Source organism: Epinephelus moara, chromosome 14 (assembly GCF_006386435.1).
Source record: "Epinephelus moara isolate mb chromosome 14, YSFRI_EMoa_1.0, whole genome shotgun sequence".
Classification (NCBI taxonomy): Eukaryota; Metazoa; Chordata; class Actinopteri; order Perciformes; family Serranidae; genus Epinephelus; species Epinephelus moara.
Genome location: NC_065519.1, coordinates 13,003,978 through 13,018,193, shown reverse-complemented (window position 1 = coordinate 13,018,193; position 14,216 = coordinate 13,003,978). Strand labels below are relative to the sequence as shown.

Below are 14,216 nucleotides of genomic sequence, written 5' to 3'. Positions count from 1 at the left end.
AAGGTGACTGGAGAAATTTAACTCTAATTGGCAACTGGGTGGCGCTATAACAACAGACAAATGCTTAAAAATGGCTAAAATGCGACTGATCGCTGTGGCTCCCCCTGTGGACCAATGTTTTTTGTTTTTTTTTTCTAATTTTTGGTATGACTAAATCATGGTATGGGTATGGTATGCTTTACATAATCACGGAAACTGTCAGTGTGTCATTCTGTCAGTCAGTCATTCTACCAGTGCGCCCCACTTTTAAGTCAATACAACATATAAACACTTTAACTATCTGCCTTTCAACGTGTTACCTCAACTACTAATGTACAGTTTTAGCCCACTAACTATCCCACTACTGGCAATGGTACTGGTGTACTCTCAATAAAGCAATCGTACTATCTAATTCACAAAAACTCTTATTGCTCTTCTTAATGGGTTCAGTTGACTATTTAATCTGCAATTTCCTATGACCTGTATCCCAAACACACACCATGTGAAACTGTACGTGGGCAACTGTGCACTCAATGGGTATGGACTAGTTTCTTCTATTTAATGCAATAGAAGAAATTATTCATCCCTCTGGTAGAGTCCCAGAGACTTGGAGAGTCCATGCGAAGGAACACTTAAACTATTTGGGTGACTTGAGTTTGAACAAAACCTCATCGAGACACTTTATTGGGTTTCCCTCACTTTGTCACCCACCTGTAAACTGCAGTGAAAACCTGCTTTAAACTGATCAAAGTAACAAAGTTTAGGTGCAGAATTTGAGTCTTAGGTGATGATGCGGCCAAACATTGCTGTCTCCACCTTGATGACATCATCTATGGAGGAATTTAAAGGAACAGTGTGTAAAATTTAGGGGAATTTGGTGGCCTCTAGTGGTGAGGATTGCAGATTGCAACCAGCTGAAACTTCTCCCAGTTAGAATTCCTTCTGTGTTGGGTATTTTACTAGGAGCCTAATTATCTGCAGATGTCTCCTCCTCTCCAAATCAAACAGACCCGGTAATTTAAAGCGATAAAAACCCAGCATAAAGCAGTTTCAAGTTACAAATCAGTGTTTCTCTGACACTGTATGGCATGTCGGAGACAACTTGTAGCCTAGCGCCTTCTACTATGTGCTCATCTTTTTTCTTTGGTGACTTAAGATCCAGACGTTCAGGAAGTTTTTACTGGTAGCCGAATTGTCCGCAGAGGTCTCTTCCTCTCCAAGCAAATGGACCATGTGATTTAAACTGGTTAAAACACTGAATAAAGCAGTTTCACGTACAATTTTTTTTGTTTTTTTGTGTTTTTCTAACAGGGGCAGGAGCGTCTAATTACAGCAGCAGACGCGAAAACGCGAATGGCCCTATCTAGACCTAATGTTTGGTGACCCACTACCTATGTAGGTAAAAACGGCTCGTTCCAAGGTAACGAAAACAAAGTGATTCTTATTTTCAGGTGATTATACACTAAAGACAACATACTTACTATATTATATTCCAATATATCCCCCAAAATCTTCACACTGGACCTTCAAGTGAGACCCTACCTGTCTCAGAAGCTCCACTGAGCCATACTCGCGCTTTTGGTGAGCTCCCTACAGAGGTGGAGGCTGTCAGAGCGCAGGAGCATCGTCCAGCAGGCAGGAGCAAGCTACAGGAAGTACTTGTGTGGTGCAAATTTACACAGCCCCCAAGATCACTCAGGTTCTGGGCACCTTCTGTCTGACACGTCACGTTGAAGAAGAGAACTCTGCCATTTGCTAGAAAATGAGGCAACACCTGAAAACCACAAGAGAAAACAGGAAGTAAGAAGTGAATGTGACTTTCTGTTGGATGATCAGAATCTACTGTTAGATAAACATTTAATGAAAATAAAGTCCCACTTTCTGCAGCGATTTCAGTTTCATTCTTACTTGAATCAGAGTATGACACCATAAATTAGTCAGTAGTAGTATTTCAGAGAAGCAGAAAAACAAATTAGGGACAGTCAGCGATGAAATGGTGATTAAAAACTAATCACATTCAAATCATATGAAACTGTAAAACTCAAAGTGATGAAAGGAGACACTCATGATGAAGATCCACACACAAGTCAACACACACACCTTCCAGAGCAGTGAGACGAGCCTCCAACCATCCTTGTCTGTTTGTTTCACTTGCCTCCAGAAGGCTGGTGCTGCAGATGGAGCTGGTGGATGGAAGGAGGGGAGAAATATGAAAAAATAATTTGAGGGAAATACAGTGTTGATGGAATACAACAACGAGGGGGTGGTATGCATACTTTCTGCCAGCAGTACAAAACAGAAAAACATTCAACCTCTCTACAGCACTGGTTATTGCAATGAAAGTTCATATATCTCTTTCTCCTTTGCGTCACTAACTGCTGATGTGTGACAGCTACCTCCAGTTAGTAGACATTTAGTGGAATAATTAACAAGCATTGCTGTGGTCTTACAGCTCAGGGGTCTAGGTGCCAACTATTTCGTTTCCAGCATTGTTTTTATTTTTATCTTTAAGTACAGTGATTGAGATCTTCAACAAGTGCGATACACAAGTTTGTCAACTGTCTTTTCTCTCACCATCCTCTCCTGTCCTTCCCTGGCAGGCGTTGCTCCACGGGCTCCAGGGACTCTTTGGACTCTGGAACCTGTGACGAAGTCTGACAGTGTATAAAGTGTCAGGCTTGAAGTCACAAACCTCGAACCATGTGTCTCTCCCAGTCACATTTTTCACCTGAGCATCGGACTGTATAGGAAAGATAAACAGGACAAAGTAAGGTGGGGCTTAAAGGGACAGTTCGCCCCAAAATCAAAAATACATGTTCTCTATTTTACCTGTAGTGCTATTCGCTAAATGCGACGGTACAAGAACGAAAGTTAAAGCAGCGAAAGTCCAACTGGGGTGGGCGGGAGGGTTGTTGGATGGGTCCAGCAAACACCAACTTCACCTGAGAGAGTGGTGTTCGTGTCTTGTAAGATTCTAAAGCCAAACCCTGTTATTTTTTCCTAAACCTAACCATGTGCATTTGTTGCTTAAACGCAACCATGTTTGTTGTTTAAGGAAAAAAAATATATTTTGAAAGAGACTGTTGTGTAAAGTTCCTGTGAAAACAGAAGTGTATTCTGAAAGACAATGCATGTAACAGGCAGAACTTGACACGGTGTCCCAGAACGTCAACCGCCAACGCACCCAGGTCAGAGTGAGAGTTTGCTGAATTTAGACCTAATAGCCTGTGTGTCCTTCATGTGAAAAGCACAAATATGTATTGGGCTCCAAACAAATTAACCAAAAAAAAAAAAAAAGGCAGCGGCCTGGGTTCGACTCCAGCCTGTGGCCCTTTGCTGCGTGTCACTCCCTCTCTCTCTCCCCCTCTCACACTTGTCTGTCCTGTCACATAAAGGCTAAAAACACCCCAAAAATATCTTAAAAAAAAAAAAAAAAAGGCTCTTGATAGCAAAGGTTGCTGACCCATGGTATATAATATGCACGTAGCTACCATGACATCACCCATTGGTTTGTGAACTGCTGTTTTGAAGCTTCGAGTTCCACATTTCAGCCGTCGCCATCTTGGTTTTGGAGCCAGAAGTCACTATATTTGGACGAGAGGTTGGAGCTGTTGAGGGGGGAAGAGTGGATCTGACTCACAGAGTGTGACGCCCTGCAGAGTTAAACTGTTGTCATCAATGTTGAAATTAGCCATAAAGTCCAAAACCGTTTTTTGTACCAGGCTGTAAACATTGTACCAGGACATTTTAACATGGGGGTTCTGTGGGGACTGACTCTGTTTTGGAGCCAGGCTGAAGTGCTCATTTGATGACCTGCAGCTTTTAGCAATTCAGCTTTGGCTTCATTTTTCAGCCTTGGAGGTTGCTGCTTGCTCTACGACTGATATCTCCAACACTTGGAAACACCAAAACAATCGAGACTGATAAACAGGGTGAACTGTCCCTATAACTTGTGAGAAAGCTACACATTTGTCTTTAGTTTTTACAAAGTTTTTCATCTTGAAAGGTGCTACATGGAGCATCTTAATGATAATATCTCTTTAAAGTCAATTTACTAACCAGGCAAGGAAGCCTGGCATGGAATTAAATTTGATCAATTTGGTCTTGAGCCTGAGAATCGGCACCACTGTTGTGGGATATTTTGAAATCTTAAAATGCTACGCCTTGCACTTTTACTTTATGAATGAATGTGCTCCTTCATGGAGATGAATGTGGTTTTGTGTTTGGGTGTATTTGGGAGTGACACACCTGCCCCTGTGCTGTGTACTTTATCTGGGACAACAGTTTCCCATCTTTGATTTCAGAGAGAGCCACAGGAAAGACCGACACGGTTCGGTTCCAGGTTACATTCAGACACTCAGGTCTCCCACTGACTGACTTCACTCTGCTCATGGGCACTGGAGGCAACATCACTGAAAACAACAGGAAGAGAAGAGTGAACAAAAGAAACAAAAGAAAAACAATAAAGGTGCAAGCAAGCAAGGGAAGCACAATGGCCTCACCTTCAATACTGCCAGACTGACACCGACGGTTTGATGATATGTTCCGGTTGTGACTGTGTGCCGTGATAGTGATGCAAAAGCAATTCCTCACAGAGTCGCTGAACTGCACTGTGCAGCTGGTTCCAGATGTGCTGCAGGTGAATGTCTTTATAGGTCTGCCCTCTTGTCTGTGCATTCACAAATACACACACACACACACACACACACACACAAATATAAAAAAAACAATGTTCATAATAATGACATTAATAATAATAATAGATTTTATTTAAAAAGGCGCCTTTCAAAACACCCAAGGTCACCTTACAGAGCATATATAACATACAGAGCAAGAAACATGAATTGGTAAACACATTTTTTTTGCTGTAATAAAATCAGTCAGGCTGTTAAACAGGAAGGGAGGGGGGTGCAGAGGGTACAGTCAGTGTTAAAGTGCATAAGCCAGTTTGAACAGGTGGGTTTGAGACAGGATTTGAAAGATGTTTTGCTGTCAGATTGTCAAATGTGTGGAGGTAGGGAGTTCTAGAGCCTGGAGGCAGTGTAGCTGCACCCATGGTGCTGAGGTACTGAGGCGTGAGGTGGGATGGGCAGTATTTCTATTACTTGTACTTAAAATACATATTTCAATTACATTTGAGTATTTTGTCATTTGTATTTGATAAGGCCGATAAAAAGCAAATGTAATTTGTAACAAAATACTTTTGAGTGGAGGAATTTTGTATTTAAAAGTTGTCTGAATCTAAATCTGAATCAATAAATAATATTTTAGGGTAGCCTACACGTCCCTAGCTTTTTTTTCTCCTCTTTTTCATTTGAAAAATGTTGAACACAGGGCTCCAAAGGCTCCAAGCTAGACAGCAAACAAGTTAACTAGCTACAGTAGCTACAGTATCTTGCTGCTGTTTAGCTAGACCGTTGGTGGACAGTTATGGGCTGTTAAGTCTGGTTAATATATATATATATATATATATACATAATCAAGTTGTTGTCTTTTAATGGCTTTGCTTAGTTACACTTAGTTAGTTCTGTGACTGTTGTGTCTTTTTGTGGGGTTCACCAGAGCTTTGTGTAAATCCTATAGCATAACAAGAATATTCTGCTACACCAAATTGTGAGAAAACAAGTGCAAATTTGCAATAGCTGTGACCAAATTTGCTACTATCACACCATTAATGGATGAATCATGGTTGTTCTTTTTGGCATAGTTACTTGTGGTCTCTAGTTGCAAATTTTGAGCATTTTTGGTCAAGGACTTTTTGAGTTATTCACAAAAACATTTGAATCGGTTAGTATAGCGCCACCTATGGACAAATTGTGGGCATTCTTTCTGGTATAGTTACTCATGATTTCTAGTTGCAGTATGCAAATTTTGAGCATTTTTGGTCAAGAACTTTTTGAGTTATTCACAAAATGCTTTGTGGACTGACCGATCACCCGACCAACAGAGTGACCTATAGAGCTGCAGGTTGCTGCTAAAAAGAAAAAGAAAAAAATTATTTTCTGTATTTGAAAATACAAAATACATGTATTTTATTTTGATACATTTATTTGAGGGGTATTTTGTATTTTGTATCAAAATACATTTTGATGTATTTTTGCCCATCTCTGGGCGTGAGGTGGGAATGGTCAGGAGAGGGACTCATCTGAGTCCGTCTCTGGGCATAGTCAATAATGAACAAGCAGACATAACACACGAACAGGTACAAAACCACAGGCCCTGACAGCTGCATGCTCTGTCACGCAAATGGATATGGAAGCACATGTTTAGGATGCATGCTCACGTCCGCATCAGCAGTCACACACACAAGCTTGCACACAACACAAGACTGATCAAACACGCTGTGCAGAACTGTCAAATAGAGAGCAGATCATGTCACCTGACAAACATATCGTGAGGTGGTAGCTGCCTGACTCTTATCATCTCAGGGCATCAAACCCGCTGTCAAAGCTTTAAATATGAATGTGAGATTCAAAGCTGATTGTAAACCCAAGTGTTTTGCATATAATATTATTATCAAACAAAAATGCTGGCACAAACACGCTAACATGCAAAAACACAACGGTATTTTATTGTTGAGGGTGGCCTTAGCTAACCCACTGTGACTCGTTTTAAATCCATCGTAAGCCCTGATAAACTGCAAATAGCAAAATAAATGTTGGGTTTATTAACAGCATGTTGGAATGAACACAACCTGAATATTGTTTGGATCATTCTTGAGATAAAACAACACTTAGCACACTTTATGTAGAATAAAGCCTTCAAAATTTAAATGGAATTTAAGTTTTTTGGCTCCAGTCATACCAAGAAATCAGCTGAAATGTGTGACAGACTCAGCTTTCCAAATGTAAAACAAACTCAACATACTGCATCAGATATCAGAGACACATCCCTATCAGATAATCTGTTTCCTGTTTCCCAGCCACACACTTTTTTTTCGCTCTATAGAAAGTCTGAACATCACAGGCTACAGACGTGAAATGGAAGCTGTTTCTCACGTTGAGTCATAAGCAGAGCAAATTAAAACTGTTAGTCATCCTCTCTCTATCAACCATATCCTCTGCCCCAACTTCTTACTCTAACTTATGCAAAATGATTGGTCGCACAAATTTTGAACAAATTAAGGAACTTCTTAAGGGACAGAACAAAATTTAAGACATCGATATGACGGGTGACAAATGAATAAAAATCAAATTAACATTCAATTTGACACCATCTCTACCAACAGGCTTGAAAGTAAGGAAAACAGCATAACCGGAGACAACACACACCCCGGCCACTCCCTGTTCAAACCGCTGGCATCCAGCAGAAGGTTCAGGACAAGAAAAACATCATCAAACTGAATAAGAAACTGGTCTGTGGCCTCTCTTGACACATACTAGGGACTATACAAGTCTATTTTATTGTATTTATCCTGGTTCTGTTGTTTCATTTGTTCTGATGGGCCCTTATCGATCCTGCTGCTGCTGGTTCATTTATTCTGGTACCTCTCTCAGTCTTTTTGAGTTTTGTTTTTGTCTGAAATGAAGTGTCATTGTACCTGTGTGTATTTTGCATGCTGTGTTGCTTTGTTAGCGTCTTCAATAAACCAAATCTACTGGCATGGAAGCTAAACAATGTACTGCTGTGGACAGGAGCAGCAGCAAAACTCATTTTAGCCAACTATAAAGCCAACCTAAAAAAATCATTGTCATGGAAAATAATAATATGTACCTTACACACTAACTGATGGAGAGTGGTAGACCAGCAACTCCCATTTCCCACAAAGTTAAATGTCCAATTTTGTCAACTGTGTCTAGTGGCTTTGAGGTTATGGCTTCAGTTCCCCCTTGGAAACGGCTGTCGAACGGTGAGATAAAGCTGTACGCAAATATAGCATATACTGTACTTAAATTGATGTTTTTTAGGTGGAACTTTTTTTTACAGTGGCTAAAATAACCAGCGTTTGCTCATTGCTGTTTCATTTTATGTATGTGACACAGGGTTTTCTGCCCAGAAGGTCTCTCCACAGCCCGTCATTCAAAGCGGTCACAACCTTAATTATGCATCACTTAAAGCCTTGATAAAATTTAAACAGGTGAGTCATATAAGAATTCACCACTGTTAAGTTGTCCTGAACGGCGAAATTAGCTGTCCAGACCAAAACTGTCTTTTTTACCAGCCTGTAAACATGTTTATCTCTGCTGTGAAGTTGGACATTTTAAAGTAAGGGTCAATGGGGATTGACTCGCTTCTGGAGCCAGCCTCAAGTGGCCATTAGAGGAACTGCAGTTTTTGGCACTCCCACGTTGGCTTCATTTTTCAGCCCCGGAGTTTCCCATTTGGTTATTAACCACATCGGACACAATAAGGTAGTCAGAATGTACTGAGAGATGGAAAACATACGGAAATAAATCTATCTATATACTGACTGAATATCATTCAGGTTGGAGGGTGAACTCTATTATTACAAATTTAAAGTTAAACCTTGACTACACAATTAGAAAAATGGCTTTTTTCAGTAAAGGATTGTGAAAGAAAACACTGAAATCACCCAAACAATTTAACAAACTGTATGCTGCATGTGTTTGAACAAGATTTTTAACATATTAAAAGGAAGGTTTTGCCTTACTCAAACATCAAATCAACATGCAGAGTGTAGCTTGTCGTCAGGGTGTCGCCATCCTCCCAGCGGCAGGTGATGTTGGCTCGATGACGGAACACACAGTCAATCAGCTGCGGGGGTTGGGGCTCAGCCATGGAGGTTATAACGCAGAAGGCTGGAGATAGAGAGAGGACGGAGTTAATGGCTTGGAGGGACAGATATGAGTTTGGAGATTTTGGTTTGTCATAAAGCTATAAGTATATTTAAGGGACTGCACAAACAGTGATTTGGAAAAACATCATGCAGAAATACATTTAATGAAAAGGAGGAGGAATATGGGATAGATTGGCCCAAAGTGAAGCTGATCCATGACCCAACTGTTGCTAAATGTCAGCACTTGTGTCAACCCTTCTTGACGAACTTAAAACCAACCTTAGGTGAATTATATCCGACCAGGCAGGCTACACATGACTGATCTGGTGTCAAGCATTAATGAACAAGTTACCATTGCTATTTGGCCTCAGGTTTAAACATAAACCTCAGACAAGACAGCACAAGATCTTTGCCCTGATATGACTTTAAAGACTCGCCTTGCTCTCTCAGCTCTCCCCTAGGTATGTTTGGAGATAATCAATATTTACAGCCTACATAACTTGAGCACATACTTTTTAGTACTTACGTTGGGACCTTTTTCAGTGGGAGGAAACATTTCTGGGACATTTGTAGTTTATTTAACTTTAACTGCGTCACAATGCTGCTGGTTCTGGGTTTCATTTGTTCCTAATGGTCAGATTTTGCGATTTATTCCCTTTAATTCTTTTTAAGTGTAAACAGACAAGTTTTTCACTCTACCTTATCATTATGAAGTAAATGTTGATAGCACATTGTAATGGTGATGGCAGTGTAATGGCTCAATTTACTGCACAAAGGAAGGGCCTCAACCATTGCGCAACCAAAAGAAGAAGAGGACAGCACTTTTCTTTTCCCTGGTTGCTATACCCAGTCACCAGAGAGCATTAATCTAAGTGCTATGCAGTTACTAACCCCAGTAGAGCAAAAGACAGACAGTGGGACAACTGAAATTAGTGTGGATAACACAATGTTGTGTGCTGGTTGCTGCTAGGCTCTGAGGAAACGCCAGCATCAGTTTTGGACACTCAGGGATGGCATGTCAGTTTCCACTCATGCATTGTGTCTTTTCAAAATAAACTTCTGTTTTCACAGGAAATGTAGAGTTCTGTCTCACACAGGCTCCGCCCTAAACTAGACTCTGGGTGCTAATAGAACTAGGGTTACAATATAGCACCTTTTGTGTAAGTAAACAATTAATGTTTTTTGGTGGGTGGGGCTTAGCAGGAGGCAAAAGTTGCACTAGCTAGTTCTGTTGGCTTGTTTTAGACAATGGAGGAAGATGATACAAGTGGTGCATTCAGAAATACTTATTCTGAGTGTTGGAGTGTACTCTGGCACAAACTAGACCGTTCGTAAATTCGGAGCGCTGTCTGAATGTACCGTTCAGTTATCCAGAGCACTCTCCGACTGACAGAGCGCACTCTGGACACTCTGTCTGGGGAAACGGAGCAGCAGAGTGCCAAATGGAGTGAATGTGTGATTAACTTAACCTCTCGTGAGTTCATGTAGAAATATAACGCTCCATTTCTTCGACCAACAGGACTCTCATTTAAGTGTAGGTCGTCAGACTTAATTTCCGAACGCACCCAGTCAGGTCACTCACTCTCCGGGACTGTGATTGTTCCCCACACTGGCTGCCTGTTAGCTACAGGATATATTTTAAGATTCTGGAGTTTGTTTACAAAGTGTTAAACAGCCTTGCCCCCTCTTACACTATAGAGCTCCTCTCCCCCTATCACACTATAACAGAACTGAGATCATCTGATCAAAGACTTCTATCTGTCCCGAGATCCAGGACTAAGGGTTAAGGGGACAGGGCTTTCTCTGTCGCTGCCAAAAAGCTCTAGAATTCTCTTCCTCCTGCCATCCGATTCTCCCCCACCATGGAGATTTTCAAGAATTGTTTGAAAGCACACTTTTATTCTATCGCCTTTAATTGCACATAGTGTCACTGTCTTTGTTGTTGTTACTGTCACACTGTGGTGACAGTATAAAAAAAACACTATACTATAGGTACGATAATAGCAGAAGTGATATGTTAGCATTACTGTTATTATCACCCAAATTTTTGTGTTTCTCTTTTCTCATTTGCTTCTGCTCTTTTTTTCTGTGTGTGCTTGTTACGTGCCTGTGTGTTTTGGGATCAACTTTGGACTTGGACTTTGGATCAACTTTGTTTGCGTTTAAAGTGTTTTACAAAAAAATTCGACTTGACTTGACATGACCTACTGGTACAGCACAATACATCAGTATGTCTGGTAAATACAACGAAATATAACGAATTGAAATAGTTAAGGCAGGAGGAAATGAAAGCGTTTGATCTGAGTTTGGAGACTGTTTGCAACTGCATGAAACTTAACTTTACTACATGATTGATTTGTCTGTCAAACTTCAATTCAGAATCAAGTATGACTCCAAGATTTTTAACATGAGATTTAACAGAGGCAACCAAGGGGCCAAGATGAGGAGAAAAAACTCCCGTTTTACTCTCATTGAGCTGGAGAGAGTTTGCAGCCATCCAGAATTTGTCATAAAGACAGTTATTAGGGTCACTTAGTTTGCTGGTGATGTTTGGCTCTCAGGGGAGGTAAATCTGTGAGTTCTCGGCATAACAGTGAAAAGAAATATTGTGTTTCTGAATAATGTGGCCTAACGGAAGTAAATAAATGGAGAAGAGGACTGGACCAAGTATGGAACCTTGGGGCACACCACAGGAGATGGGAGCTGAGGAAGAAAATGAGTAACTGATTGAGTCAAAGAAGGATCTTTTGGATAAATATGAGGAGAACCAGTTTAAAGCAGAACCAGAGACCCCCCATCGATTCCTTTTAAAGAACAAGATAAACACATAGGTGATATTTATGAGACCTACTTATGTACTATGTCAAAAAACAGTTAAACCACACAAACCATAAATAGTTGTAGTAGTAACTTGCTTAAGGACATGATCTACTTTACATAGCGTATCATCACCCCTCTCAGATAATGATATTTATCACTACTTGCCAGGGGCGATTCTAGGATCAGAGGTTTAGGGGCGCTGAGCACCCAGAGAGCTGCCCGGCCAGGCCAGATAAATTTCACTGTTTTGTACATTTTAACTCAATTTCATTCCCACATTTGTGAAAGAAAAGCACAACACTTTTTGGGAAAGTCTGTGACTAAACCATCAAATCTGATAAAGGTTATTTAAATGCTGAGTCACAGCAAAAGAGGAATGGATTGGAATCATAAAAGAAACATATCGTAACCCTAATTTCTGGGGGAAGACAACACATTTTGATGCTCCTCAACATACACATAAACAGTATGTATGTTTCTGGAGTAAACCAGCCCCCTATAGTGAGTACCAAAAATACCAAAAATGGACTTTTATTTGAAATGCAATGCACAACATGTAACATTAACACATTAACAGTAATTGACTTTTTCAATGTTTGTCTCTGCCTTTTTCCTTCTTGTCTGTATTATATAATACAAATACATAAATAAAAATACACTTCAAAAAAGAAAAGTGCTTGAAATCTACAAAACAGTAATAATAAATACACACAATAGGAGTTATAATGTTAATGGGCATTCAGTCAGTTAGCTAGTCAAAGCTTGGCTTTAACATGCACATGACACAACAGCTAGCTTCTCTCATTCCAATTCAAACAGAGGACAGTGGTACTGACCACCTGTAACGTTTCCTAGCTGGAAAAAACGTCAGCTAACTCCTACCTAACAACATAAACAGTGACCTACGATTAAATGCAGCAAAAATGAGGACTGGTAATGATAATAATGTGTTGGTATTGAGTGGTAGAAGTTAAGAAATGTCCTATATATCCTGGTTTGAGCCAGGTACTTACACCACAATACTGCATATCACCCACTCTGGAAGGCAGCGCATTGCTCTGTGCAGATAGAGCGCTCAGAGCCCGAGTCGGGGAAAGGTGGGAGGGATGGGGTGGATCAAACCACTTTTGAGGCAAGGGTGAGGGGGGTGCTGCTGTATTTTTGTTGTTAAAATATTACGTTGCAACCAAGTACTGTATGGTTTTGACACTTTTCTAGCTTGTTAAAAAGGGACATACAGTAAAAAAAAAAAATAAAAAAAATTTCTCTCTAATTTTAGGGGTGCTGGGATTCAATTTAGGGGTGCTTCAGCACCCCCAAAAATGGGCTAGAAATGCCTATGCTACTGGCACTCACACAAACATCAGAACGTGTCACACACACACTAACTCTGTCAGTCTTCTCTGGATTTTTAAAAATGAGAGGATGTTACCCAGGGTCAGTCCGGACCCCAGCAGGCAGGTCCACATGACAGCCGGGCTCCGCCCCATGGATGCCACCTGGTCTCTACTGGCAGTGAAGTCCTGCTCTCCCACTTCCCCGTCACGCTACCAGAGACTCAGCTCAAGGACACTGCACACTGAACAGTAAAAACAGGAGAGTGTTGAATCTGAAAAAGTCACAGAGTGACAGGGTGTCCAGGAATGATTAAGTTGGGGGTTACATTTCATCAATTTAATCGATAGAGCTTCCTGTAAAGTAAAACAAGTTTCACTACAACATTTTCATAGCTCTGAGGTCTATAGCCATGTGTTGCCACTTGGCATTGCAACACAGGAAATGTGCCAAACAGTATGAAACACAGCAGTTTGCCCAAGTAGAGACACTGGAGTGTGCGTGTGGTAGGTTTGTGGGTGTAAATTTCTCATGGTTTTGCATCAAAATAATGAAAGAATTTCTCTTTGCCCTTTTACCATTAACGGCATATAAACCACACCTGAGTGTGAGAGCTCAGACTCCTCACACTGGTGCAATAAACATGCCCCAGATCAGGTGTGGGAGCCAGAATGTGTGTTTAGTCTGTGCTGTATATTATTTCTTTAGGCTGCACACTTTCTTTTGCTTACTATCCCTTCAGGTATTTGGCACAGGGGTGTGTTTTCACATTGTTTTACCTGTTCACTCACTGGGATGAGGGGATTCAGAAAAAAGCGTGAGTTAGGCCGTGATATTTTCTGCTGACCATCACATATAATAAATCTTGCTTTAGTTATTGAAAGCACATGCATCACAGTTAAGAGCCTTCTTCGCCCCCAGAGGTGGGACCAAGTCACTGTTTTGCAAGTCACAAGTGAGTCTCAAGTCTTCCGCTCAACTCCTAAGTCACAAGTGAGTCCTAAACTTTGAGTTTTGAGTCCTAAACAAGTCATGATGAGTTTAATGACATTTTAACAACACAGAATATTATATTACATTTACAAAAAATCATTATTGCTTTTCAAAATTTAGTGACTTGTTCAGAAAAGTACAGTGGTGTGAAAAAGTGTTTGCCCCCTTCCTGATTTCTTACTTTTTTGCATGTTTTCCACACTTAAATGTTTCAGATCATCAAACAAATTTAAACATTAGTCAAAGATAACACAAGTAAACACAAAATGCAGTTTTTAAATGAAGGGTTTTATTAATGAGGAAGAAAAAAATCCAAAGCTACAAGGCCCTGTGTGAAAAAGTGTTTGCCCCC

General features: G+C 40.6%; 1 protein-coding gene across 2 annotated transcripts in view; it reads right to left on the bottom strand.

Moving 5' to 3' along the window:
- Positions 1 to 14,216, bottom strand: part of LOC126401008 (interleukin-6 receptor subunit beta) — a 32,404-nt gene that overhangs the window by 12,548 nt on the left and 5,640 nt on the right. The window contains exons 2-8 of one of the 2 annotated variants that reach the window (XM_050062038.1): positions 12,969 to 13,115; positions 8,591 to 8,738; positions 4,482 to 4,648; positions 4,228 to 4,391; positions 2,554 to 2,719; positions 2,080 to 2,162; positions 1,522 to 1,753 (exon numbers count right to left, since the gene is read on the bottom strand). In XM_050062038.1, coding sequence (XP_049917995.1) covers positions 1,522 to 1,753; positions 2,080 to 2,162; positions 2,554 to 2,719; positions 4,228 to 4,391; positions 4,482 to 4,648; positions 8,591 to 8,738; positions 12,969 to 13,026 — 1,018 coding nt within the window. In that variant the 5' untranslated portion in view covers positions 13,027 to 13,115. Of the gene's footprint in view, positions 1 to 1,521; positions 1,754 to 2,079; positions 2,163 to 2,553; positions 2,720 to 4,227; positions 4,392 to 4,481; positions 4,649 to 8,590; positions 8,739 to 12,549; positions 12,600 to 12,968; positions 13,116 to 14,216 lie in introns of those variants that run through there. The other variant, XM_050062039.1, reaches the window with a different exon arrangement.